Below are 27653 nucleotides of genomic sequence, written 5' to 3' on the forward strand. Positions count from 1 at the left end.
AGTCACTGGTCACCACACTGCCTGCATGAGTAATTACACATGCATACACAATAAAAATAATCATTAAGCTTTCCTAGGCTAACCCTCTAATAGTAGGCTGTTTGATTGGAATTACTAAGGCTTCTCTCAGTGGTGAGAAAAGGACCATCCTTCAGGCTCTGCTGCCTTTAGCAAGGTCCTTGGCATCTGGCCAGGAAATCTACTGCAGAAGCATTTAAGTTTCACTTGTTATGTTTTATTATAGTAACAAAGTAATCCATTTCAATAATAAAAGTAGAGTGTCTTTAGACAAGAGAAAAGCATGATCCCTCTCAGTCCAAGTCCCCAAGATTCATACCTGTGCTGGTCAGAAGTCTTCTAAAGTGTAGACAGGTGTCTATCCACCAAGTGTCATTATTTTCTAATGTGACAAGGCACTAGGCTATCTTGGTCACTAAATGGTGGAGATCAAAGCTAGAGATAAGACTGTATGACATGTGTGTTAAGAGAGGGCCTTGTGGCTGGAATGCTGCTTGGAGGCTTTTCAAAAACAAGGGACACATTCTGATCAGGTTTCCCATGTGACTGCTTCCTCTGGAAGGAGTCAGAATGTAGACAGTTAGGGTCATCCCCAACTCCCCAGCCGCATCATGCACAAGTCAGAAGTAATGTAACGGTCCCTTCAGTAACCAACTTCCTTGATTTCTAGATACACTCCCTACCCTTTCACTAGGTTCCCTGGTTCACCCACCTTAGGGCAGAAGAGAAATGCCCACAGAAGGAACAAGAAATTGTCCCACCCTCCTAAGCTTTCAACTTGTGAGACATAATTAAAGAAAAGCTGACACAGCGAAGAAACCCATCAAAAACAGAATGTTAATGAAAATGTATTTGAACGAGGAGGACAAGTTCCAGCCCCATCAAGCAGCAGAGCTTGGCAGCTTCAGCCACATAGTTCTGACTTTAGAATCAAGGATACAAGAAAGGCATTGTGGACTCTCCCTCCTCACCCAAGGAAAGCCACTAGGGCCAGACCTGTGTCAGAGAGGCCATTGCATGGAGCTGTGAAAGTGAAGTCTGGGTGAGTCATGGGTTACCTGCTGAGGAGAGCTGCTAAGGGGGCAGAACCAGTCCAAGAGAGAGAACTGTGTTGCAGTCAACAAAGCTGAAAGGAGTTGGAGATCTGAAGCATGCTTTGGCATCAGACATGGAGGCGCAAAGTTTGGGGTTTATCCATCTGATTTTCGGACTTGCTTTGGCCCAGTATTTCCTCACTAAGCTCCCTTTCCACCCTTTTGGAATGGTACTGAATATCCTGTGTGTTGGAAGTATGTGATCTGCTTTTTGATTTTGATTTGACAGAGGGTTACAGTTAAGAGAATGCCATGAATCTCAGAAGAGATTTTGAACTTTGCACTTTTTAGCAGTCTTGAGACTGTGATGGACTATGGGAACTTTTGAGAGCGGACTAAATGCATTTTGTATTATAATATGGTGATAAGTCTAGGGGGCCCAGGGAGTGGAATGTGGTGGTTTGAATAAGATTGGCCCCATAAGCTCATACATTTAAATGCTTAGGGAGTGGCACTATTTGAAAGAATTAGGAGGTGTGGCCTCATTGGAGGAAGTGTGTCACTGGGGGCGGGCTTTGAAGTTTTCAAAAAAAAAAAAGCCAGGCCCAATGGCTTTCTCTTCCTCCTGCCTGTGGATCCAGATGTAGGGCTCTCAGCTCCTTCTCCAACACTATGTCTACCTGCATGCCACCATGCTTCCCTCCATGATGATAATGAACTAAACACCTGAAACTGTAAGCCAGCCCCAATTAAATGCTTTCCTTTATAAGAACTACCAAGGTCTCAGTGTCTCTTCCCAGCAATAGAACAGTGACTAAGACAAACCCTAATTCCTAATGAATGCTCTGCTCCTCTTCAGGCTTTGGGAACAGAAGTCCCAAGGCTCAGGCGAGGTGTCTCCAGTTTGTCATCAGAGCCAGCCATTGTTGCTGAAATCCAAGCGCAGGGCCTCCTCCTCAGTAGGGCTCAGCTCCTGTAAGGGGGCACGACAGGGGCCTCCATAGTAGCCAAACCAGTCCATGGTTTTCTTCAGCCCCGGGATTCCAAAGCGCCGTGTCACCTGAGGAAAAGTACTGATTAGAAGAGACTGTGGTGGAACCCCCACACCTCAGACACACCTAACCTGAACCTTGGCATCCATTGCTTCATAAAGTTGGGATCCCCACCCTCTGGTAAAGAGCTTTAATCTGTGGTGCAGGTTGCATTGAGAATCCAGATCGGGATACCAGAAGTGGGTCAGTCATAGAGAAACTCAGCCTGAATAGGAAGGTTCCCTTTGGGAGTTTCGAGAAAAACTACTTTAAGGATTCAGGCATAATGCTGGTCTGCCCCTGTCACATGGCAGAACGCACTCAGGCAGTACCCTGGTCAGTATGCAGGTGCAAAGGTCCCCTTTAAAAGGCAGACCCCTGCCCACTACGCTCTCTTTCTTGCTGTTCCCCTTGGGGCAGACAGGACTTTTCCTGTCTCCCTCTTCTTTTCTGTCCTCTCTCTGTCTCTTTACCTCTTTATCTTTCCTTCCCACTCCCCCCTTTCATGAAAACTACTCCAGAAGAAGCCGAGCACCCAGCCCTAGTGCTGGGATAGAAGGCTGTCCTAGAAGTCAGCAAAGCTTGGGCACCAGAGTCCCACCTGTGCTGGGTCCCTGCAGCACAGAAGACCTGTTTAGCAAGGAAGGAGATGGCTCCATGACAGCCTTGGTCATAGTCCAGATCCTTAGTCTCCAGCATCAGGGTCCCACACACACCCATAGCTCCTCCCTGGGCCTATTTAAATGCTTTCACAGAAAATAATACAGGATTAGCCAAAGGAGGTTTGTTGTATAATTGTACTATTATCTGAGAATCCTCTCTTCCCTAGAAAAATGATTTCTAAAAGCTTGCATATTACAGTCAGGCTCCTACAGCTACTGCCACAGTTTAAAATCATACAAGGAATTTTACAGCATAAATAAAGCATCCAGTTTCTATCCTTTTGTTATATCGGAAATATGGGAATGGATCTTCGATGACCTAAAAACCAGGAAAGAACTCATTACTTAATAAAGCTCCATTTGGGGAGAAGGGAAACTTCTGGGTCTGGGTTTCCTTAAGGGTAAATGTTCAGTGCAGAAACGCTGGGTGGATGTTGAATAACTGTCTCCACTATCCACCACTAGAGGTCAGCCGTCATCAGCAAATGAATGTTTCCCCCACCCATGGTGTCTTAACAGCCTGGCTTTTAAAAGCCTGAAGCTTTTTGTACTTGGCCAAAACCTCTAGAAGAAGATGGACCATGTAGGACCTGGAGAAAACTTTGTTCCTACCGTGGGTGCTGAAGACAGCCTGTGTGCTTCCTTCTCAGGCCTGGAGAAAGGCTAGCCATTTGGGTGAGAAAGACCTTAGAAAGTCCTAAATATAGCCTGGGGCAGGAGGCTGGCTGGAGGGGGCAGGCAGCAGAAGAGCATGCCTTGGACAAGAACAGGGCAATAAAGTGACATCAGGCTGCTGTTGGAGTGTCTGAGCCTACAGCTCAGGCAGCAGCAACAAGGTGTTCCAGGCATTCCTGAGTGTGTGCCCAGGGCTGGCACAGGAGGGCACAGCCTGAAGGGAGGGGCTTCCCATCTCCCCATGGGGGCAGCCAACACCACTTCCTCTGTAAAGTGAGATTATATCAACACCTACTCATAGAGATGACTCAAGCATCGGATGACAAAACACCATTAAAATCACAGCAGCTCCCAAGACTGCTGGAGACACTACCTCCTCCTGTCCTGGCAGGGTGCAGGTGTGGGACCCTTCTCTTCTGCAGGTAGATGACAGTGAGAAAGCCAGGACTCCTCCCCAGGGGAAAGGCCAGAGTGTTGAGGGCAGCCCGGGCTTCCTTAGCTAGGTTTCATTTCTGCAAGTTCTTAGAACTATTGAGAGTCACTCCGTGGGGAAGCTCCACATCCAGGAAGAAGACCCCTTCCTTCTCAGCTCTAAAACTGAAGAGAGGACCCAAGCTAGGCAGGAACCTAGACACACTCACCCCTTGCTACAGAGTGTCTGCCGCTATGTAGTTGGTGAACAGATAGTGGCTTGGAACAAACTTAGATACTTGCCTCTGATGTAAAACTTAAAAGCAAAAACACAATCAAGGTAAGGTGGGCCTAGTGGCAGCTACTTGGGGGCAGAGGCAGGAGGATCATTACTTCATGGCTTGCCTGGGTTATAGAGAAACTTCAAGGGCAGCCTGGGCAATGTTTTGTTTGTTGGTTTGATTTTGTTTCTGGAAATAAATTTAAGGAAAAAAATGTCTTAATAAGTTCGTTCCCATTAAAGCCAGAAGAGTACAATGATTATAAATTGTTTAAGTATATATAAGATATTCAAACCTAAGGTAAGTAATGTTCTCGGTTTTATATACCCACTTTTCTAAATATTATTTTCAACTACTTGAATATTCAGGGTGGGAAGAGTCTCAACTTGGGAAACTACTTAAACCTTTCATGTTTGAGAAGACAGAGACATTTGTGCTTGTTCTTCTGCAACCACGGACGAACACTCTGGACATTACAGAAAACCGGCAGTACAATCTGTTCTGTGTGGGATATGAGTCTTTAATCTCGGCACTTGGAAGGTAGAGACAGGTAAACCTCTAGGAGCTGTTTAGTCTGGTCTACAAAGCAAATTCCAGGCCAGTCAGAGCTGTACAGTGAGACCCTGTCTCAAAAACCAAGTAAGAAAACTCTGAAAGATAGATTGAAGAGGAAAGATGGACCTGTGCCCTTTTCACACACCAGGGATCAACACAATGGTGAGTTCTCTAGCTCAGATTTGGGACTGAGGATAGCCACCATACAGGAGCTGGGGAGACGGCTCAGGAGGCAAAGAACTGGCCAGGCAAGCCTAATGTTTCATCCCTGGAACCGCCGGGGGTTGGTGGCGCACACCTTTAATCCCAGCACTGGGGAGGCAGAGGCAGGCAGATCTCTGTGAGTTCCAGGCCAGCCCGGTCTACAGAGTGAGAGCCAGGACAGGCTCCAAAATAATACAGAGAAACCCTGTCTTGAAGAACAAACAAACAAAAAAGTAGGAGAACCAACTCCACAAAGTTGTCTTCTGACTTTCAAATGTGCAGTGAGACATGCATGTGCAACCCCAAATAATAATAATAATAATAATAAACTTTTAAAATAAAAGTTCCAACAAAAGGGCTGGAGGAGAGACAGCTCAGCAGTTGAGAGTCCTGAGTTCAGTTCCCAGCACCCACATGGTGGCTCACGACCTTATAAAACTGTAGTCCAATTATCCCATTAAATCACCATGGTTTCAACTGGAGAATTCCACGAAATGTTTGAAGAAGAATTCATATCAATTCCAAATCATGTGTACCAGGAAACTTAAGAGCAAAGGAAATCCCCTAGTTCGTTTGATGAATCAGACTCACTGAGGAAAGAAGGATGGTTGGGAGAGAGAAAAGGAGAAGGAGGGAGGGAGAGGAGGGAAAGGAAGGAGAAAAAAATCACTTATCATGAATACAGACAAACATTTTTAGCAAAATATCACTAAATGAAATGTCAGCATTATAGCAAAACAAACGCATACTATGACTACATGAGGTTTTCCCAGGGATGCACTTAGGTGTTGATATTTGAAAAGTGATTAGCCTGGCACCTGCCTTTAATCCCAGCCCTCGAGGGGTAGAAGCAAGCAGATCTCTGTGAGTTTGAGGCCAACTTGGTCTGCATAGTAAGTTCCAGGTCAGAGCTATGTAGAGATATTCTATCTATCTCAAAAAACAAACAAACAAACAAAAACAAAACAAGTGATTTGGGGCTGAAGAGATGGCTCAGTGGTCAAGAGGATCCAGGTTCGGTTCCCGGCACCTATGTGGGTAGCTCACAACCACCTGTAACTTCAGTCGGCCTCCATGGCCACCAGGCATGCGCGTGGTGTACATATGTGTAGGCAAAACAACTATACACATAAATTAAAAAAATAAATAACTCAACTCTTTTTTTCAATTGATTATATAGTTCGCCATGTTAGCAAGCTAAAGAACAGTCACATGATCATATAAGTCAAAGTGAAAACGCATTTGACTCATTGATGATTTGTAAAAATTCATAGACAAGTGGGAATAGAGAGTGGTATCCTCGATTAATAAAAAGCATCTGCAACAACCTAGAGCAAGCATTATACTTGTGTGAAAGACCGAGTGCTTTCTCTTTAAGATCAGGAACCAGGAATTTTATTCACCCTAGATAGGAAGTCCTAGTCAGTGCAGAAACATTAAGAAAAGCAAATGAAAGACGTAGAGTGGAAATGGATATGATGAACTCCCCTTGTGTGTAGATGATATGATTGTCGACGTAGACAATCCCAAGGAGTCTATGAACAAGAAAGCCCTCCTAGAACTACTGGGTTCAGCAAAACTACAGGATGTAAGAGACATATTTAAAAATCAGCTGTAGAACTGGAAATGTAGCTCGATGGGTGATATAGTAATTTGCCTAGAATGCTTGAGGCCCTGGGTGTCATCTGCATTACACACACATACAAACAGAGACAGAGAGAGAAGATGAAAGAGAGAGAGAACTGTGTTTCTAAATACTAGCAATGAATATAGATAGTGAAATTAAAATACCATTTTCGCTTACCTAAAAAAACATGAAGTAGCTGGATGTAGTAATCCATGCCTTTAATCCCAGCACTCAGGAGGCAGAAGCAGATAGATCTCTGTGAGTTTGAGGCCAGCCTGGTCTACAAAGCAAGTTCCAGGACAGGCTCCAAAACGACACAGAGAAACCCTGTCTCAAGAATAAAAAATATTGAACAATGACACAGGGAAGATGTTGCCATCCCAGAGTGGTCTACAGGTTGACAATGACAATTCCTAGTAAGATTTGTTTTTATGTAGATGTAGACAAAATTATTCTAAAATTAATACAGAAAGACAAATGAATCAATTACCTCAGGTGATTTTAAGGAAGATAAAAAGAATCAAATAGAAGGAAGCAGCCTCTTGCAAGACTTATTTGAACTCTTATGCTGCAGCTAACAATCCAGACTGTGGCACAGTGGAGGTACAGACACACAGATCAATGGAAAGACTAGAGAACCCAGAAATAGACTCTCACAAATCTGCCCCACTGACTTTTGACAAAGGCAGAAAGGTAGTCCAACAGAGGAAAGAAAGCTTTCTCAACTAACGGTTTTGGAGGCAGGGGATATCCATAGGCAAAAAAAGGAACCTTGACCAAAGTCTCAGGCTTTACACAAAAATTAACTCAAAATGGGTCACAAACTTTTAGAATGCAACTATAAAACTTTTAGGAAGCAAAATAGGAAAATATATTTAGCAACTAGTGCTGATCATTAGGCTTGACATTAATAGTATGATTCAAGAAAGAAAATTGATAAATTTGACTTCAACAAATTTTAATTTTTTTCTGCAAAATTTAAAATTTGATTGACCAAAAGCATATAAGTAAAATGAAAAAAACCAAAAACAAAAAACCAAGCTACAGACTAGGGGAAAATATTTAAAGCACACATCCAGCAAAGGATTAGTGTGTAGTTGTAAGTTATTAACCACGTTGGGCGCCATCTGTAAGGTGTACAGTTTTTTTGCCCGCCACCCAGTCTTGTCCTGCTACCGCGCCAGCCCCAAATAATACAGAGACTCTGTATTTGGTACAATACTGTTGGCCCGGTTATTTGTTTTTTATTGGCTAGCTCTGTCTTTAATTATTAACCCATTTTTGTTGATTTATGTATTTTCACAGGGCCTTCTCTTACCGGGGAGGCGGCTGGCGTCCAGCTCTCTCCAGACTCTCCATCTTGACTCCTCCTTACTACTTCCTATTTCCTCCTTGTCTCCTAGTCCCTCCTATCTTCCTTTCCTATTGGCCAACAGTGCTTTATTATTAACCAGTATAAAAAACATATAAACATAATGACATCTCCCATCATGTAGTTCTTCCAAACTTAACAATTAAGAAAGACATTCACTTAGAAAATGGGCAAGATGTCAGGTGTGATGGCATATGCCTTTGATCTCAGCACTCAAGAGGCAGAGACAGGCAGATCTCTGTGAGTCTGAGTGCAGCCTGGTCTACAAAGTGAGTTCCAGGACAGCTAGGGCTATTACCAAAAAAAAAAAAAAAAAAAAAAAAAAAAAAAAAGAGAGAGAGAGAGAGAGAGAGATAGAGAAAGCAACCAGTCAGGACTGAAGGTGGATGGCAAAGCACATGTCTGGCTGTGTGTGAGGCCTGCATACAACTTCCAGCACCAGAAATAAAATGAGCACGGGACATAGACAGATATTTGCCTGACAAGGCTGTGACAAGCAAATGCCTGAAAAGATGTTCAGCATCCTCAGCCACTAGAAATACATGTTACTTCCCAAATGTCAAAAGAGCTGAAATAAGACAGCCTAACAGGTATGCTGGTGAGGATACAGAGAAGGTGATCAGCAAACATTCACATTAATCCAAATGCAAAATCAGGACAGACCCAGCTACTCAGGAGTCTGAGGCAGGAGGATCTCAAGAGCCAACAAGTTCAAATCCAGCTTTGGCAACATAGTAAGATTCTTTCAGAATTGATGGGGATGTCCTTCTGTATGCTGTGAATATATGTTTCTCTTATTGATTGATGAATAAAACCTTTTCAGCCAATGGATGTAGCCAGGCAGGAAATACAGGCGGGGCTACCAGACTAGGAGAATGCTGGGAAGAGGACTGGAGAGTGAGTCACCAGAGAGATGCCATGTAGCTACTGGGAAGGCACGACATCTGGGCATTCTCCGGTAAGCCAAGACCATGTGGAGATGTATAGATAAATAGAAATGGATAATAATTAAAGAGAGGCCTTCGCTATCAGCCAAACAGTTTATAATTAATATAACGCTCTTTGTGTTTGTTTGGGATTAAAAGGCTGCAGGATGGGGTGGGACAGAAACTTCCATTCACACAAAATAAATAAAATAAAATAAGGATGTACATTTTTTTCAGTTGTCTTCAGATGTCAAAATAGCCTTGATCTTGGCCAGCTTTCCTGCTGAGTTCTCCTTGACCTGCCTGTCCCCAAAAGAGCTGGAGCATAAGGTCTGAACTGCAGAACACATGACTGAGGACTGTTCTGGAAGATCTCCAGTTCTCGGACTGTTGGTATCCATATCCCGAGTTCTGCCTTGTCCTAGTCACTCTGTCAGTATCTGTACCCCCAGTTCTCCCCTGCTGTAGTCATCCCGACTGATGGTTTCTGTACCCTGTGAGGTTCCTGTAAAGCCATGGTGTACTGTCTCTAGGCTTTGAGCCTCTAGGTATGGTCTCAAGTCACTGAGGTTGCTGCCACTCGGGACACTGTTTCAGTGCATGTTCAAAGGGTTGGACATTAAACTGGCCCACATGGGAGTTCCAATGAACTCTGAAGCTTGAGAGCCAACAGGCCTCACTCTTTCTGCAATTGGAGGCAGCAGGGGCTCCCACAGTGGGAACACTCTCTAAATGGACATTCTGAAAAGGAAGGATTGAGCAGGGACCCCGTGCCAACCCAGGCTGGGAGCTCACCGCAGTGTTGGGCTCGATGAGGCGGTGCTGAAGTGTCTGGGCAGCTTCCCACTGCCCCGTGAGGCAGAGTCTCTCCAGCTGGCACACCTGGGCCCCTAAGACATTAGCCAGGCCGCATATGCCCCCAACAGCTCCTGCCCAAAGGAGACACAGAACGTCAGTCAGGGCCACTTACTACAGAGAATCCCAAAGCCTGGGCCCCGCGCTTTTTCATTTTGGGAACACAGGATGTAGATGTCTGTACTCCTTGGGCCATGTCACAGGCATGCTCTGTGTGTCCAGAGTGTGTACTTCCAGAGGCAAAGGCTGCCTGTGTGTGTGTCAGGTACTGCTCTGAGCCAGTGGCAGGGCAGGGAACAGCCTACATACAGGACAGTCCCTTCTCCTACCATGTTCCCCCAACAGGATCTTGACACCTTAGGGACTAGGAAAATAGGAACGGAGATTCTGAAATCGTATTCCTCTATTAACTGGCCCACTACTCGTATGGAGTGGAAAAGCAGCCTGGATGTGGGGTCAGGAGCTTGGGCATTTCCTTCCCTTGGCTTCATGATGTGAAACTCAGCCTCTGAATGTGATTCTGAGATGAGTTGGGAGTAACCCTAAGCATGGTAGTTCTAGACTAGAAAAAAGACACCTACTATGGGGCCAGTGAGATGGCTCAGTGGGTAAAAGGGGTTTACAATTAAGCCTGATGACCCAAGTTCAATACCCAGGACTTATGTGGTAGGAGAGAACAACTTCCCAAAGTTGTCCTTTGACCTCCACATGTGTGCCATTACATATGCACCCCCCATACACATATGTATACAAAATAGGTCAGATATAATTTTAAAAATTTAACAAGAACAAATTTATTTTAAAACAAAAAATACTCATAGCCAGGCATGGTGATGCATGCCTTTAATCCCAGCAGCACTCAGGGAGCAGGGGCAGGTAATGCAAAGGCCAGCCTAGACTACATAGCAAGTTCTAGGATAATCAGGACTACATAGAAAGACCTTGTCTCAAAAAAAAAAAAATTACATATTATGTGTTAGGCACTGTGACTGATGGGGCTGGGCCTCTAATCTTCTGATCACTTTATTTTTCAGGGTAAAATGCCGGCCCAGTGAGGGCTGGTGTCTTCACTTGGGTTACTTGGGGTATAAGTGGCTGAAACCACAGCTCAGCTGCCTCCACCTCCAGACCCTGGGCCTTCCCCACCTGTATCTCAGGAAAGCGCTACAAACGCCCCTCCCTGCATCTTGCACATTAGGTGCAGGACGATGGTAAAGGGAGATGGGCCAAAGCTGAGGTCACAGAGCCTGGAGGTAATGGAGACCACTACTGTCTCACACAGTTGGTCTACGTGGCGTTGCTAGGATGCTGGACTGCAAGAGAATCTGACAAGTCAGCCAGAGAGCCCATCCCAACCCCCAGGTCTGACAGTTCATTCTGTCCCATGGTCAGAGGCAGAGGAAGGTGGACTCCTGGCCTAGAACAGAGGCCTGAGACCTCTGTTCCCAGAGATTGATTTACAGAGGAGCTAATTTTGTAGTCTAAGCATGGATTTGGGTCTTTACCAACTGCAGGCATCTATCTCTATGGGCTAGCACTGTACTCTTATGCCTCCCCCCCCCCACTCAAAACCGTCAAGGCCAAGCACCCAGAGTTGAGACAGCTGCTCCGTGCAGACCCAGGCCTGCCCCCTCTCCCTACCTCCCTGTCTCTCCCAGTAGTCCCAGCAACTGGGTGCATCTTGGTTGGTCAGGACCATTTGAGTGCAGCAGGAGGCTTACCCACAGCATAGCTGGCCAGGAGGAAGCCAACTGACCCAGCCAACACCTGGAAATCCTGCTTGCTAGTCTTGTGAACCATTAGCCCGATCCTTGTCACCTATTGCAGTAAAGGAAGTGTGAGAGCTGGTCCCAGAACTCAACAACCAGCCTGGTCAGGCTGGGCCTGTGCTGTCAAAATACAGCCCAATGTCCAGAGAGATGCCCTAAAGTTCAGGCAATGCCACAGGGAGCCCACCCAACAAGCATGGGGCTGACACAGGTCTCAGAGCTACTCTGGGTTAGAAACTACCATGCTGAAAGCAGAGAAAGAGGAGGAGATCCCAGTCTGGGAGCTGCTGCCACTCACATCGCCACCACTGTCCTTTATGCCAATGATATTCGGGTGCTGAGACAACGTAACGACTGCATCCACAGGCAGGTCTAGCCCAGTGTTGGCTGGGACACTGTACAGCACCACAGGGATTGGAGAAAGATCGGCAACCTGTGGGACCCAGAGAAGAGGAGATGACAAGTGGCTGGGTCTGAAGGGCTGGAGGCTTACCTTCACGGGCCCTGGACATGTCACCACAGGGCGGTGTGACAGGTCTGCCTCCTGAAGTGTGGGTAGCAATGATGGGAAGTTTCTGAGTGCCGTCTGCACATCAGACACAGCTAGAAGCTATGCATGCTGCAGAGCTTGTATAGCCCTGCAGAAGCAGAGGTGTCCGATCCCCTAAAGCTGGAGTTGGATATGGTTGCAAGCCACCCAACATGGGTGCTGGGAATTGAACTTAGGCCATCTGTAAGAGCTCTTAACCATGGAGCTGTCTCTCCATCCCTTATTCTTCCTGTTTTAAGGGACACGGATACAGAGAGGTTAGGTAAGTGGTCTAATGTCACACAGTTGGTACATGATGGCATTATACCTAGGTCCTCGAGTGACTATTAACACGATATAGGCTCTGTACTCCATTCCTAGCTTTTCCTTAGGCATGGCCTCCTTCTCTGCAACCTCCTCTTGGTCCCAGGCCTCTAATCCACACCCACCCCTCCCACCTACCTTCGTGTAGTGGTGAATGAGGGCAGCGCTGCTCATGCGGCCACGATAGTAACAGGGAGTCACCACCATGGCGGCATCAGCACCGACCTGAGCCATGCTGACCGTCATCTCTACTGTGGCTTGAGTGGCTGCAGTGAGGGACAGGGGAGAAGGCGAGCAAAAGGGCCTCAATGGGTCCCACGGCAGGGGCAAAACAATAGACAGAACCCAACCCCAGGGCCCAGGAGCCTGGATCCCCCACAGCCCAGCAACCCCAGGTCCCAAGGCATTGTATTCTCACACTCGCAGCCAGAGCCGGCTATCAGGAGCTTGTCCTTGGGTATGGCCTGGCGCACGCGGCTCACCACCTCCAGGCGCTCGCTGCTGGTCAGGAACGGAAACTCTCCAGTAGAGCCCTGGACCACGAAGCCTACAACAGAGCCCCCATCACTGCAACCCACCCACCCCCTCTCTCAGGAACAGTCCCCAGGGTTATCTTTCCACCATGGCTTTCCACCCACCCTTCCCATCCCGGTCCTGACATAGAGGGTTCTCAACAGATGCACAGCAGTGTATCCACCATTTTCCTTTGTGTGAAACTTTTAAGCATACCAGAAAGAACAGTCTATAACATGACCTGCACCCATGGTCCCTGCATCCATGACAACCCTCCCCATTACCTCTCACTTGGGCTTTCTGCTCCAACTCTGGTGTTTATTGCTCTTTTGTGTCTTTATACACATGCAACATATATAAGGATCCATGAATAAGGCGATTTATACTTCAGAGAAATGGAACCAGGCATATCATATGTAATCTGTAGTTTGCTTTTTGTTTAGTGTTGTTTTGAGTTTGTCTGCAGCAGAACAGAATGCAAAGCTGATTCCTTTGCCCGATTTCTCTACACTGTTCAACTGCACGGTTAGACCATGCTTTACAGTCTCTCCTAGACGACATTAAGACTTTTTTGCTGCTGCAAATGATGCTAAAACGAACATTTTCTGGAAAGATCTTTGGTTATGCCTAGGAATTCCTTTCACATTCCCATAGTTAGGTGTGACAGTCGTCTGTGTGTAGCTTCCTGGGTGCCAGGCTTCCCATTGGTCAACACACAGCCCACAGCAGGAAGGCTGCTAGTGTTCATCCATGCCGACTCTCGATATCCCCAGAACTAACGCTTGTCATTTTTCTGTGTCAAAGGTGGTATCTCATTGTCTTTTTTTTCTTTTTTGTCTCCCTGCTGGTTTTGGTTTTGTTTGTAGCATTGACTGGTTCTGAACTCATAAAGATCCATCTGCCTCTGGTATTAAAGGTATGTGCTACCAGCTTACCTTCCTGTTTTATCAACCATTTGTTTGAGAAATTTCTAACCCATATCAGTTAACTGTGCCAACTTTTTTAATTCTCTGAAAGCCTAGCAGAAGCGACTGCTTGGCAGAACTTGAGGGAAATGAGTGTTAGCAGACTCGTTTTCCCATTTACTTCCTTTTCCTTTCCTTTCTCCTCTCCATGCCTGTGCTGGTTAACCTCAATTGTCAATTTGATGAGCTCTGGAATCACCCAGGAGCCAGGCCTCTGGGAGTGCCTGTGGGGGGGTTGTTTTGATTAGGTTCTCTGAAGAGAGATGATCAGCCCACTGTGGGCACCACAATTCCCTGGGTTGGATTCTGGAGAATCCCAAAGGGGAGAAAGAGAGCTGGGCAGCCATTGCTTTCTGCTCTCTGTGGGTGCAAAGTGACCAGCTGCCTCAAGTTCCTGCTTCTGTGATGTCCACCCCTCCAGGATGCAATGTGACCTCAGGAATTGAGTCTAAATGAGCCCTTTGCCCCTTAAGTTGTTAAGTCTCAAACCCTGGGACAAACTGCTGAGGTGCCTATTTAGCATATCAAAGCAGACCTGGCCACCCAGCCAGCATCCCCCAGTCACTACCAGTCACTGGGTATGTGAACCCCCCCCCCCACTTCCCTCTCCAGCCCAGGGATTGAGCTGCCCCACCCTCACCCCAGGCTCTTCCCAGGAGAATCCGGCCTGCCCCTGCCGTGGTTCTGGCTAGCGGTTCTGGTTACCTGTCACTTGCACCTTTCACCTTAACTGCTGCTTCTGTTTCCCTGTCTCCCCTTCCCTTCTCTCCTCACTCGGCTCAGGGTCACATCCACGCTGAACTCTCCCAGATGTCCCTACCTCTGGCTTTGTTCTCCCTCTAATCTACAATACATTCTCCTCTCCTACCTGGGAGCAGTCATCGCCTTTCCTTTCTACTTCCTTTTTGCATTCAGTCAGGGTATTTTATCAGTGTCAGGAAAGGTAACAAAGACAAAGTCCTTCCATTAAAACAAACAAACAAGAAGACAAAACAAACAACAACAACAAAAACCCACATTTGTGCAGGGTGGTGGTGGTAGTGGCGCACGCCTTTAATGCCAGCACTCAGGAGGCAGAGGCAGGTGGATCTTTGTGAGTTTGAAGCCAGCCAGCTCCAAAGCCACAGAGAAACCCTGTCTCAAAAACAAAACACGCAAACAAAAAAACCCAAAAAACAGCTACTTCGGGAAAACACCAAATGGTGGATGACGCCAGTGCAGCGGGAGGGCCCTGAGGACCCGGGGGCTCAGGATTAGGAGGCTGCGGCAGCTTCCGAGGAGGCTTGGGCAGCGGTCTCAGGGGCTGCGGCCGTGGTCGAGGCCGTGGGACTCGTGGAGGTAAAGCCTAAGACAAGGAGTGGGTCCTTGTCACCAAGCTGGGCCGCCTGGTTAAGGACATGAAGATCAAGTCCCTGGAGGAGATCTACCTTTTCTCTCTGCCCATTAAGGAATCCGAGATTATTGACTTTTTCTTGGGGGCATCTCTTAAGGATGAGGTTCTAAAGATCATGCCAGTACAGAAACAGACAACGGCTGGCCAGCGGACCAGGTTCAAGGCTTTTGTCGCTATTGGGGACTACAATGGTCATGTTGGTCTTGGTGTTAAATGCTCCAAGGAGGTAGCCACAGCTATCCGAGGGGCCATCATCTTGGCCAAACTTTCCATTGTCCCTGTGAGGAGAGGCTACTGAGGGAACAAGATTGGCAAGCCCCACACTGTTCCATGCAAAGTGAGTGACAGGCCGCTGTGGCTCTGTGTTGGTGCGTCTCATCCCTGCCCCCAGAGGCACAGGCATCGTCTCTGCTCCTGTGCCCAAGAAGCTACTGATGATGGCCGGTATTGATGACTGCTACACATCAGCCAGGGGCTGCACTGCCACCCTGGGCAACTTTGCCAAGGCCACCTTTAATGCCATCTCTGTGTTCACCAAGTCTCCTTATCAGGAATTCACTGACCATCTTGTGAAAGCCCATATCAGAGTCTCTGTTCAGAGGACCCAGGCTCCAGCTGTTGCCACCACATAAGGGGTTTTATACAAGAAAAATAAAGTGAATTAAGTCTGTTAAAAAAAAAAAAAAAAACCCAAAAAACAAACCACATCTGTAACCCCAGCATTTGGGAGGTGGAAGTTAGAGTGTCAAGAGTTCAAGGCCAGCCTGGAGGATATGAGACCCTGTCTCAAGCAATAAAAACCATAAGTAGTTTGTAACACAATTAAAAAGACCTAGGGACAGATATCTGGGTTCAAGCTGAAGATCAGGGAAGCAAAGCAGTGGCCACTGGATCTTGCGACTACTTCCGGCTGAATGGGCGGATCCTGCTGCCTCTCTTCAGAGTGGCTGGAGAATCAATGCCTGATAGTGAGTCTTGGCTCTTCCTGTCTTGTATACATACCTCTCATGAGTCCTGGGGTTAAAGATATGAGCTATAATTCTCTTTTAGACTGATTCACTCTTGTGTAGAGTCTCTCTTAATCCTGAGTCCTAGGATTAAAGATGTGTACCACCACCTTCTAGCCACAAGATGCTGGGATTAAAGGTGTGTGACTGACTTCTATGGTCTGTGGCTGACTTTGCTTTCTGAATCCTCAGGCAAACTTTAATAAATCATAAATACATCACTACAGTAGCTAGCCAAGCAGTGGCGGTGTATTCCTCTTAATTCAGTACTTGGTAGACAGAGGCAGGTGGGTCTCTGAGTTCAAGGCCAGCCAGTGCTACACAGAGAAACTCTGTCTTAAAAAATCAGAGAGAAAGAGAATTGCAAGTAGTGAAGAATTACAATGCCTATTACACTAGGCTTAGAAATAAGAATGTGGGAAAAGAAAAAGGCAATAAAACAGGAGAGCATTAGCATACAAAATCCATGCCATACAGCTGTGTGTAGCAAGCCATACATTTAATGGGGGAGCTTTCCCAGGAGTCACTGCTAAAAGGTAAATGTGGTCCCTAACAGTATGCAGAACCTGGATGATAAGAGCAAAGCAGCTGCCCTGGAGAAACACAGAGTTTCCTGGCACTGAAACCAGGAGAAAGTATGCCTGTGAGTCACCGCTCAGGGGACACAATGTGATGTCCACTCAACTTCATACCACACCCTTTTCCGTGTCGTTCACTGAAGCATTAGGTTCCACTGCCAGTAGAGGGAAAGTACAGTCTCTTGTTCTGGCACGGGAGGTTTCGCTACTTCCTGGGAATGTCCGACCCCTTTGAAGAAGCTGCTTGCCCAGTGAGGGCTCCCATTTAGCCAACACTGGACCAACCCTCCGCTATTTCAAGACCAAGATCTTGCCTCTTCTATTTAGTTGCCAAAATTATCTGCTACCTCAGGCTATGACAGGCTTATACTGTGATCCCTAACCCAGCTACAGTCACTCCCAAGTCACTCTTAATGTCATACTCTCCCTCTCGCCCCCTAACCCTCCGACCCCTCCACTCCCTCACACCACCACCTCCAGAACCAGGCACTAGGCCTGTGCCCAACTCCTAAGCATGCAGGCTGGGAAGTTGTCAGACCTTCAAGTGTCCATTTCCTTTTCTGTGAAGTGACAGATCATTCCAGCCCTACACGGCAGAGTCATTCTAAAGGCTCAGCTGGGAAAATGTCCCACAAAGCACTGCCATCTGCAGAAAGGCCCCCTCCTTCACCCTGGCTTCTGTCTAATTGCAGGTCTGAAACATTTGCATCTATCACATAAAAGGTCCCCCAGTACCGAGGGCGAGGAAAACAGCGGACTGAGCAGTAGGTGGGATGGCTGGGGCACAGGCCCTTGTCAGAAAAGCCAGGACCAGCTCTCAGGGTGGTCCTCTCACCAACTGAGAGGTCTTGAGAAAGTGGCTTAGCCACCAAGCTTGGAGGCACACATGTGTGACCCTGGTACTCAAGCCAAGGCGGGAGGCTCCTGACTACAAGTTCAGTTTGGGGTATATCGGGAGGTCCTATCTCAAAATAATAATTTACAAGGAAAAGGGAGGGTGGTGGAGAGATGGCTCAGTGGTTAAAATCCCTTGCCACCCTTCTTGAATACCTGAGCTCAGTTCCCAGGGCCCATGTGGGGCAATTCATATTTCCTGTGCCCTCTTCTCGTCTACACACACACACACACACACACACACACACACAACAGGCACACATACACAGATGTGTATAAATTATTTAAAAAAAAAAAAGGTAAAAGAAAAATGGCTTAACAAAACCTTAGCTTTCTTAACTGAGAAATGGAGACACTGGTATTTCCTCCAACAGTGAAGTTAAAATGGGATACTTTGTAAAGTACCTATACTGGAGCCTAGTGGGTAGGTGCAGGAGTTGGAAGAAAGTTCACTTTAAAGCAGGAGTGTGGCTGGGCCAGATGGGAAAACCGCTCAACTCCCGTCCCCAAAAGTCCCTTCTCACTGTGGAAGTTGCTCAGGTGGGCCTGAGTAGGGAGGGTGCTGAGCGGGCTGCACGGGCCACCTGGGGATTTACTGTGGCCAAAAGGAAGCAGTGTCTCACAGAAGGGCACCATGGCCCCTTGGTGCCTCATTATTGCTTCCTTCTCTAAGGTGTCACTCTGGAGTCCCGGTGTGAGGGTCTGAGCACTGAGCCTTTCTCCTCTGAGCTGCCCTTCCCTGCTTAGAAGGGATCAGGAAGCTTTCTCTCCCTGGCATCTTCTACAAGATGAGAACCGAGAACAGATGGACTCCTTCGTTCTAAGTTCCACAGCCATTCTTCTGGCTTCCTCCTCAGCCTTCACCCATCTACTAGTGTTCTCCATCCGTGCAGACTGGGGGTGTGTCTTGGACACTACTTGCTTGGTTGTCCAAGGCCCTGGTTGGACTGGTAAGCAAGGTTCTTCCCCATCCACAACCACTGTCATTCTACCTCTGCACAGTTGCTTGCAGAGGGCTTTGAAGCCAGCCAGGACATCTCAAATCCCTAAAGCAGGTGTCTCAAATCCCTGTCCCTCTGGGTCCTGCATCTTGCTGTCCTACTACGTGCTCTTCTTGCTTGGTCTGGAATCACTCAGTCAGGGACAGGGACATGATGACCAACACAGACTCACTGAGGTGCTAATTGTCAGTCTGCTGTATAAAGCAACCACTCTGCACTAGCAGGCCTGAGGCAGAGCAAACTTTTTCTTTTTTTAACGTGATCTAATTTATAATTTCTCCCTCTGGGAAGAAATGCCTGACAAAATGCTTAAGCAATTTCCCAATGAACTTTAATGGAATTGGGTCTAGATCTGGGAGGCCAGCCACTTCCCAGATGACTCAGGCCAGACCCTGGTGGCTACTTAGCTGCTCTTTTTGTGAGTCTTAATAGTCACCTGATAGTCTTTTTTCTTTCCATAATAAAAAAATGAATGTCCACACCAAAATCTATATTTAAGTGGACTATTTTGCTCTGGGCTATTTTGCTTACAATGATACTGTAATAAAACTTTGACACGCACTCATGGATTATCTACAAGCTCTGAATTTTGAAGATGAAAATGGGCTATGAGGAACGCCGGCAAAATCTTCCTTATAAGCACAAGAAACAGAACTGGGAATTAACATGCATGTTGGAGAAACACAATTTTGTCAGATTGAATTTTTGGTGTTTTTTGTTGTGTTTTTTTAAGACAGGGTTCCTCTGTGGCTTTTTGGAGGCTGGCCTGGAACTAGCGCTTGTAGACCAGGATGATTTCGAACTCAGAGATCTGCCTGCCTCTGCCTCCTGAGTGCTGGGATTAAAAGCATGCGCCACACTTCCTTCAGATTATAGAGAAAGGTTGGGAAGAGCTCAGCCCAGAGGCTGCCCTGTAGAGGAGCTGGGTGAGAAGGCTGGCTCTGTCAGCACCTGTGTCTTTACGGCCCTGAGGCTGTATCTGTGGCCTGGAGCACACTGAATGAGTTAGGCTGGCCAGAAGCCCCAGATCCACCTGTCTCTGCCTCCTCATTACATCTGATTCAATTTGTTGCTGTTGGTTTTTGTTTTTTGAGACAGCCTTGGCTGTCCTGGAACTCTCTATAAACCAGACTGGCCTCAAACTCATAGGGATCCGCCTGTCTCTGCCTCCCACGTGCTGGGATTAAAGGTGTGTATCATCACTTCCTGGTACAAAATTTTATGAAATATTTAAAATGTACAAATATAGCACATTCCTCCAGTGGGACCCCTCCCATTCAGAGGAATTCTTCCTGTTTTCCTTACGTTTACCTTTATTCTGCTGAAAATTATGTAAATAAAAATTCATATATATTTGGGGCAGTGAGATGGTCCAGTGGTTCAAAAGCTCTTGCCACCTTGATGGTGCAAGCCTGATGACCTGCATTAAATCTTTGGAACCCATGTAAAGGTGGGGAGAAATGACCCCACAAAATTGCCCTCCGATCTCCATGCACATATCAGAAGCCAACAGTAAATTTAAAACATTTAAAATTTAATTCATACATATTTATACTAGCAATGTCCAGAAAATAAAAATACTTCCCAACTGGCCACCTTTAATGTGTTTATGACCTTAGCTATCCTTAGTAATTTGCCCGAGAGATCTAAGGTCCACAAGGTAACCCCTGGTAAATCCATTAACAGACTCAAATCTATGCCAAAGATTTACTCGGAGTCAGGCAGTGACTTGTTGATCTGGCTAAGGACTCATAGAAGTGGCTGCTTGATTTTGGGGTCATTTCATACTCTGAGACCCAGGAGGAAGACTCAGGGAGAAAGCTAGACTTATAGGACAGAAGAAAGGTAGGGTGTGCATGAAGATGTCAGGGGTAAGCAGAGAGGCGGACCTCGAGAGTGGAAGAGGACAAGGACACATCACTGAGCAGACACCTGGGGCTTCATGGATTTGGGGGCATGCTGGATCTAAGATCTCTTACTATGTCACCTCAGAGGAATTTTATCTCTGAACCACGGGGACCTCATAGGGTAGAATACATTCCTTATGGCTATGGCTTGACATGAAGCAAAACATCTACTTCAAAAACCTTTAATCCCGGCACTCTGGAGGCAGAGGCAGGCAGAGCTTTGTGAGCTCAGGGTTAGCCTGGTCTATGTGGTGAGTTCCAGGACAGCCTGGGCTACATAGTGAGACTCTGTCTCAAAAAAACAAAAGATACAAGTGAAAGCTCCAAATAGTCCGAATTTGGTGGCAGATGCAATAGCCACTGTCACAGACTCAAACAATGGAGACATGACCCCACATGTGTCTCTTATGGCTTTAGACCAGTGGACACAGGGACCCTCATGGACCCCCAGGGACTTGAGAAGGTGCCAAGAGGATGGGGCCTGAAGCCCCACTTTTGGCTTACTCTCTGCTGAAAGCTTGACCCTGGCCCCCTCTTCCACAGGAGTAGGCAAGCGGGTTTGAGGCCTCTGGCCAAGGGAAATTGCTCTGGTGCAGTGAGAGGTCCCCAGCCAAGGACCACTTGCAGGACTGCTGGGGACACACCCACTCCTCCAACCCTGCCCAGAGCTGAGCTGGTCACAGAGCCCCTGGACACAGAAGGAGGGCATGCAGGGTTTTATTGGCTCCATCCAGGCATGTGGAGTCAGTGTGGGGCTCGTGGCTGCTCCTGTAATCTGCCTCATGTCTTCTCTCGTGGGTCTTCAGGGCCCTCGGGGTGTTGTAGCTGCATCCCTTCCTCCCTCCCTCATGACACCAGCTGGGGCCAGAAGTAGGGATTTGGGTGGCAGCCTCTCACCCTGGACCACATAGGTTTCCCCATAGAAGAGAAAGCAGGCCTGTGTATGTGAGCCAGCCCTGCTGGGGGGAGGGGTACATGGTTAAGTGGCTTCAAGAGTCATAGATTTGGTGGCTGCGGTTGGGCAGACTATGGCTCTGGTGGCTTGCGTGACCTGGCTGACCCTGGTGACTCTGGTGGCTTGAGTGGCCCAGATGAGTCTGGTGGCTTGAGTGACCCGGATGACTCTGGTGGGTTGAGTAACTTGGATAACCCTGGTGGCTCAAGTGACCTGGATGATGACCCTGGTGGCTGGAGTAAACAGGATGATTCTGGTTGTTCTGGTGGTTTGGATGGCTGTGCTGGCTTTGGTGACCATGGCGACTCTGGCTATAGACCGTGTGTGTTTGGTTGGAACCAGCTACGGTGGTTTCCCGCTGAGTGAGGAAATTCCTTTTCAGTTTTATCTCCACCTCCTCCAGAGCCTTCAGCTCTTCTGGGCTGATGTCTCTGGATTCCACATGGCCTGCACGCCGGTAAGTCGAGGCACGTTGCAGCATAGAATTAGCCAGGTGATGTCCCTTGGCATCGATCTCCTTGGCACATGCAGCTACAGCAGCCCACGTTTCATCCTCTATTGACGAGGTCTTTCCCGACTCCCTCTGGGTCTCTTTGGTCACTGAGGTCCCAGATACCTTCTGTTTGCTGGCAAAGGAATCTCGGTGTAGAGCCACACCTCCTTCCCCATGAGTGGAGGTTAGTGTCTCCATGTGGATGGTGGTGTTGGCCTCCCCATGCTTATTTTCATATGAGGGGTCACTGAAGCCGACATAGTGATGGGTGGGCAACCTCTCGTCGGAGAGGCGGCTAAAGTGAGATTTGATCCAGCTGTCATTTGCTCGGCAGGATTCAGGAGACCTGTCCCCAGAAGACTCTATGACTGTCTTCCTTTTCTTCCTCTGAGCCCACAGCATGAGGCCTCCACCTCCTAGCACAGCGAGGGCAGTCCCCAGCACCACCTTGCATGATGGTTGCTGGAGGAACGCTAAGAAGTCCTCCAGGGCCAGGGCCCTAGGCCTCACGCAGAGCTAAGAGCACGCTGGGAGTGGCGGAGCCCAGATGGTATGGTTCATGCTTGAAAGGGCTCCGGTCCCATGGGTGTCTGGCAGGTAGGCACCTCCCTCACCCTCCCTAGTATGCCCTGACACCTCAGCAATGAACCCCATTGTGAGGAAGGCAGCGGGGGAGGGGGTGGCTTTGAGGGTGGGGGAGGTGAGGTGAGGCCATCCCATCACTCAAACCTAGTCTGTCAAGCCTTATGTAAGGGTTGGGTCTTGTCTCCTTTCCTGCCCTTACTGGGAACAGTGTCATTTAGCTATGAGATGCTTCTGCCTTCTGCTTGCAGGACATTCTTCCGCTCTGTCCAACTTACTTTCCAGTCTCCGGTTTCCCTCACTGTTCCTCATTTAGTGGCCCCCAGAGCACGGAGGACAGTGATTCAGTTTGGCCATGACAACCTGGGACCCCCTTAGCCGAACTGGCATCTATCTGGCATCTATCTCTGATCAATATCTCCTGAAGGACCCATGTCTGCTGTCAGTACAATATACCCATCGTCTACAGCCATAGCTCAGTTACAGGGAAGGGTCCAGAAAGGAAAGGGCCCAGGAAGAAGCTCACTCTGGAACAATACGAAGTCACAATCACGAGCAGACAGAGCGGGCTGAGAAGGCAGAGTACATCAGGCCTCAGGGCCTGGGGCCAGTCCAGGGTAAACTACATCCTGCCTGAATAACAGCCTGAAGATCCAGATTTTTTTTTTGTTTGTTTGCTTTTTGAGATAGTGTTTCTCTGTAACAGCCTTGGCTGTGCTGGAACTCAGACCCACAGAGATCCACTTGCTTCTGCTTCCCAAGTGCTAGGATTCAAGGTGTGCACCCCCATGCTCAGCTAAGATCCAGGTTTTTTTGTCCCGGTAAATACACATCATGAGTTTTGAGCAGGTGGGCTGGCTAACCAGGTTTGCCACAAATTCCTGTACAATTCTGAGTAATTCCTATGTATTTGAGATTAGAAAAAGACCTGGGCTTGTTTCCCTCAAGACATGTAGCACACTCAGAAATGCCCAGATGGTCCTTGTAAAAAAAAATGTGTTATGGGCTGGAGAGATAGCTCAGAGGTTAAGAACACTAGCTGGTCTTCCAGAGGTCCTGAGTTCAATTCCCAGCAATCACTTGGTGGATCACAACCATCTATAATGGGATCTTATGATGTGGCATGCAAGCATACATGTATAACAGAGCATTTATATACATAAATAAATCTTTAATTTATTTGAGGGGCTGGAGAGATGGGTCAAAAGCACTTGTTACCTTCTAGATGAAGACCCGAGCTCTGTTCCCAGCACTTGTCAAACTGTAACTCCAGTTCCAATGGATCTGACACCCCTGGCCTCCTCTGGTGCCTGTACTCAACATGCCCATGCCCACATGCAAGCACACACATCTACACAAAGCTTGAGGGAACCTCATCGCTCTAGCCTTGTTGAACTATCCCTGTGAGTGTGTCTACTCGCCTCACAGGAAATAACAACTCAAAGTCCATTTCTGAGGCTGTTTACAGGGATGGGCCCAGGGCCACTGGCTCTTCCGAACAACCCCTCCCTCCAGTCCTCGGCTGTAACCTTTTAAAAGTTTTATTTTTACTAAAAATTTGAAATGAATGCTGGGCGTGGTAGTACACACCTTTAATCCCAGCACTCAGGAGGCAGAGGCAGTGGGTGGATCTCTGAGTTTGTTGCCAGCCTGGTCTACAGAGACTGCCAGGACAGCCAGAGATAGGTAGAGAAACCCTGACTCAGAAAAAAACAAAAACAAACCAAAGAACTAAATTGAAATATAATTACATTACTTCTGTCTTCCCTTTCCTCTGTCCAACCTTCCCTATGTCTCCCTGAGTCACTCCTTCTCAAATTGATGGCTCCTTTTTCTTTGTTACATACATATGCATGAATATAATACATACAACCTGCGGACTCCATGTGTACATGCTTTTGGGGCTGACCACTTTGTACTGTATAACTAATTAGGGGCTCATCCCTGGGAGAAGCTAAATCTCCCTCTCTCAGCAGTCACCAGTTAGTTAATTCTCTTTCCAAGGGTGGGACTCCTATGTGATTTCCCCAGTTAGCACCCATCTATCGATACTGTCATCGTTTGGGTCTTGTTTAGGCACACACACAGAACTTTTATATTACTTAATAAAATTTAAAAGCTTAAGGTTACAGAAACTCTTATTCAAGGCCCACTTTTGTAACTATAAAGCCCTGTGCACCACACTCGTCTGCATTGTGCACAAGAGCCTATGCTTGCTGTGGTACTAACACCATTTCTCATTCTCTTGGTCTCAGAGAGCTGCTTCTGTATGTTATTGACAAGCTTTTGCAGAGTTTGTAATTCTCTTAACTACCAAAGACATCTCTTATCTGCAAATTAGGACCTACTTTCTCTTTCCCATACAGCTAATGGTGGTTGGTTTGTTTTGCTGACCACCAAAAGCTGCCACTGCATAGCTTTTAAATCTTACTTATCATTTGGCATTTGTACTTCAATGGAACTATTTTGGTTTAGAACTGACATGTATTATTGCAAACGGGCTAAAGATTTTGCACATTCTTTTCGAGACAGGGTTTCTCTGTATTGCTTTGGAGCCTGTCCTGAACCTAGCTCGGTAGACCAGGCTGGCCTTAAACTCACAGAGATTCACCTGCCTCTGCCTCCCAAGTGCTGGGATTAAAGGTATGGGCCACCAATGCCTGGCATTCTTTTCATTATTTATTGTCCATTTTGTTTGTTTGGTTTTTTGAGACAGGGTTTCTCTGTGTAGCCTTGGCTGTCCTGGAACTCCCTCTGTGGACCAAGCTGGCCTTGAATTCATAGAGATCTGCCTGTCTCTAGCTCCCAAGTGCTGGGATTATAGGCATATGTTATGACTAACTGCTTGGCTATTGTAGGGTTTTATATATTACTTGATAAGGCATTAACTAATTTGTGTAAAAAAGTAAAACTCATTATACATTTTCTTTTGGGGGGTACAGGTATCATGGAGTGAATGTGGAGGTCAGGAGATGACTTGCAGAAGTTGGTTCTCTTCTACCTTACGTAGGTTCTGGAGATTGAATTTAAGTCATCAGGCTTGGCAGAAAGAACCCTTACCCAATGTGTCATCTCACCAGCCCCTTAACTTTTGTTTTACATGAATACTCTTCATTCAAATAACCAGCACAAATTAGCAATACTTTAACAGTAAAGATAAAATGAACTAGCTGGACTGTGGTGGCACACACCTAGTACTCAGGAATCAGAGGCAAGGTGATCTCTGTGAGTTTGAGGCCAGCCTGGCCTACAGAACAAGTTCCAGGACAGCTAGGGCTACACAGCGACACCCTGTCTCAAAAAACAAAAAGGAAAGAAAGGAGGAAGGAAAAAAAGAAAGGAGGGAGGGAGGAAAGGAAGAAAAAGGAAAAAAGAAAAAAGGAGGGAGGGAGGGAAGGAAGGAAGAAAAAGAAAGGAAGGAAGGAAGCTGTGCTCATGGAAGCACCAAGGCCAGGCTCCCATCTCCTCTTTAGAGGACATGCTGTCCACACTGATACAAAGTAGCATGTGACAGCTGTCTTCATCTGCCCCTTGGACTGCGTAGTCTATTCCAGAAAGCAAGAGAAACAGATTTAATGTTTTGGCTGCATGCTGGAGCCATGACTAGAACCCTGACTCTATGTCCTCTATGCCAGCTGCACGGTTGACCAGCTTGGGGAAATTATGTTGCGCTCCATGCCTGAGAGCCTGAGGACTTAGTTCCTGTTCTCAAGAGAGGAAACTGGATTACAGAGGGGCTGTAATAGTCGCTATGATAGCCAGAGCAGGAGTTTTGTACACTGGGCTCTTCCTCCCATAGGCCCCAACTTTCTGGTATGCGCTGAATGGAGGAATCAAACACCACCAGGAACTCATAAAGCAAATCTCCCCCAAACTGTCCAGGGTACATCATGCTGGTTGGGGGATCATGCTGGTTGGGGGAGTTAGGAAGGTAAAAGGAAGGTCCAGAGATAATTCTGGAAGTCCCTGTGAACTCCCGGATGGCAGAAACACGGTAGCCCCTGCACTAGAGTGTTCTTGATCCTTAAACTGAAGTGTTCTCTGAAGCTAAGAATTGTCATACTTTAAGGAAATCAGGTCTTAGCCTGTCCTCATTCACTGTCCCACGTGATCCCCACAAAAACCCCGGGAGCTAAGGTGCCTCAGCCCTCCACAGCTGGGGAATCAAAGGCAGGTGACGCTCCGTCCACAGTGTCAGACCTGTGCCCCCCTCCCTGGATCTGGCTCCTCAACTGCCCTCTTACCTCGGAAGGGGAAAGTGCCCAGTTTATTCAGGTTCTCTTCCAGTTTTCCATAGTCTACTTCTGCGGTGGCGGTGAACGGGGTGGTCACGGGTGGGTAGATGCCGGCAATGTCTATCTTCTTCCCTTTCATATTCCTAGACAAGCTCCTGCTCAACCCCTGCCTCATGGAGGCCCACATCTGGGGGCCTAGCATTTCTGCAGGAGGGCTGAGGCCCAGCTGTCTACGGCCACAGGGGAGCTGAGTTTGGACTCCTTCTCCCACTGTTAATGATCAACGGACCTAGTTAAAAACCTGTGTCCTCAAGCCACAACCTGTGGACACGGGGGAGTGCAGCCTAAGGGCGGGCCTAGAAGCTCCAGGCAGGCCTTCTTGGCTGCTCAGAGAAATGCCACAACTCAGGCTGGAAAGAGAGCTGGCTCCTGGGGATTACACAGTACTTGGGCCCTCTTCCGATAGCCCCAAAGTTTGGAGCCACCCCCACCCTAGCGTGTGCGCTCTCTCTCTCTCTCTCTCTCTCTCTCTCTCTCTCTCTCTCTCTCTCTCTCTCTCTCTCTCTCTCTCTCTCTCTCTCTCTCTCTCTCTCTCTCTCTCTCTCTCTCTCTCTCTCTCTGTCCCCCCCACACCCCCCCCCCCCCCCGTCCCCTCTCAGGCTGGTCTGAGCCTGTCAGTGATTGGCGGCTAAGCTCACCTGGCTCCGCCCCACAGTAACCCGCTGCTCAAAAAGCAGCTGTGAAAAACCACGCCCACTTTCTACCAGTCTTCTGCCTGTTCTGCCTGGCCGGAGCTGTGTTATCCCTCCGGTAGGACACACACAGACACATACCTCCATAGACTAGTCTTGGGGATG

The 27653-nt window shown here is 47.5% G+C and overlaps 2 protein-coding genes across 2 annotated transcripts; both read right to left on the reverse strand.

Moving 5' to 3' along the window:
- Nucleotides 1-850: 850 nt before the first annotated feature.
- Hoga1 (4-hydroxy-2-oxoglutarate aldolase 1) lies at nt 851-27128 on the reverse strand. The gene is made up of 7 exons (XM_051199754.1): nt 26806-27128; nt 12692-12820; nt 12412-12539; nt 11719-11853; nt 11373-11469; nt 9592-9725; nt 851-2112 (listed from the first exon to the last, which is right to left on the reverse strand). The coding sequence occupies exons 1-7, from the start codon at nt 26996-26998 to the stop codon at nt 1963-1965; spliced, it is 966 nt and encodes a 321-aa protein (XP_051055711.1). The 5' UTR covers nt 26999-27128; the 3' UTR covers nt 851-1962.
- Nucleotides 21358-22472, reverse strand: CUNH10orf62 (chromosome unknown C10orf62 homolog). The gene has a single exon (XM_051199755.1). The coding sequence runs from the start codon at nt 22379-22381 to the stop codon at nt 21521-21523; it is 861 nt and encodes a 286-aa protein (XP_051055712.1). The 5' UTR covers nt 22382-22472; the 3' UTR covers nt 21358-21520.
- Nucleotides 27129-27653: the final 525 nt, after the last annotated feature.

Source organism: Phodopus roborovskii, unplaced genomic scaffold (assembly GCF_943737965.1).
Source record: "Phodopus roborovskii unplaced genomic scaffold, PHOROB, whole genome shotgun sequence".
In the NCBI taxonomy this organism is placed as follows: Eukaryota; Metazoa; Chordata; class Mammalia; order Rodentia; family Cricetidae; genus Phodopus; species Phodopus roborovskii.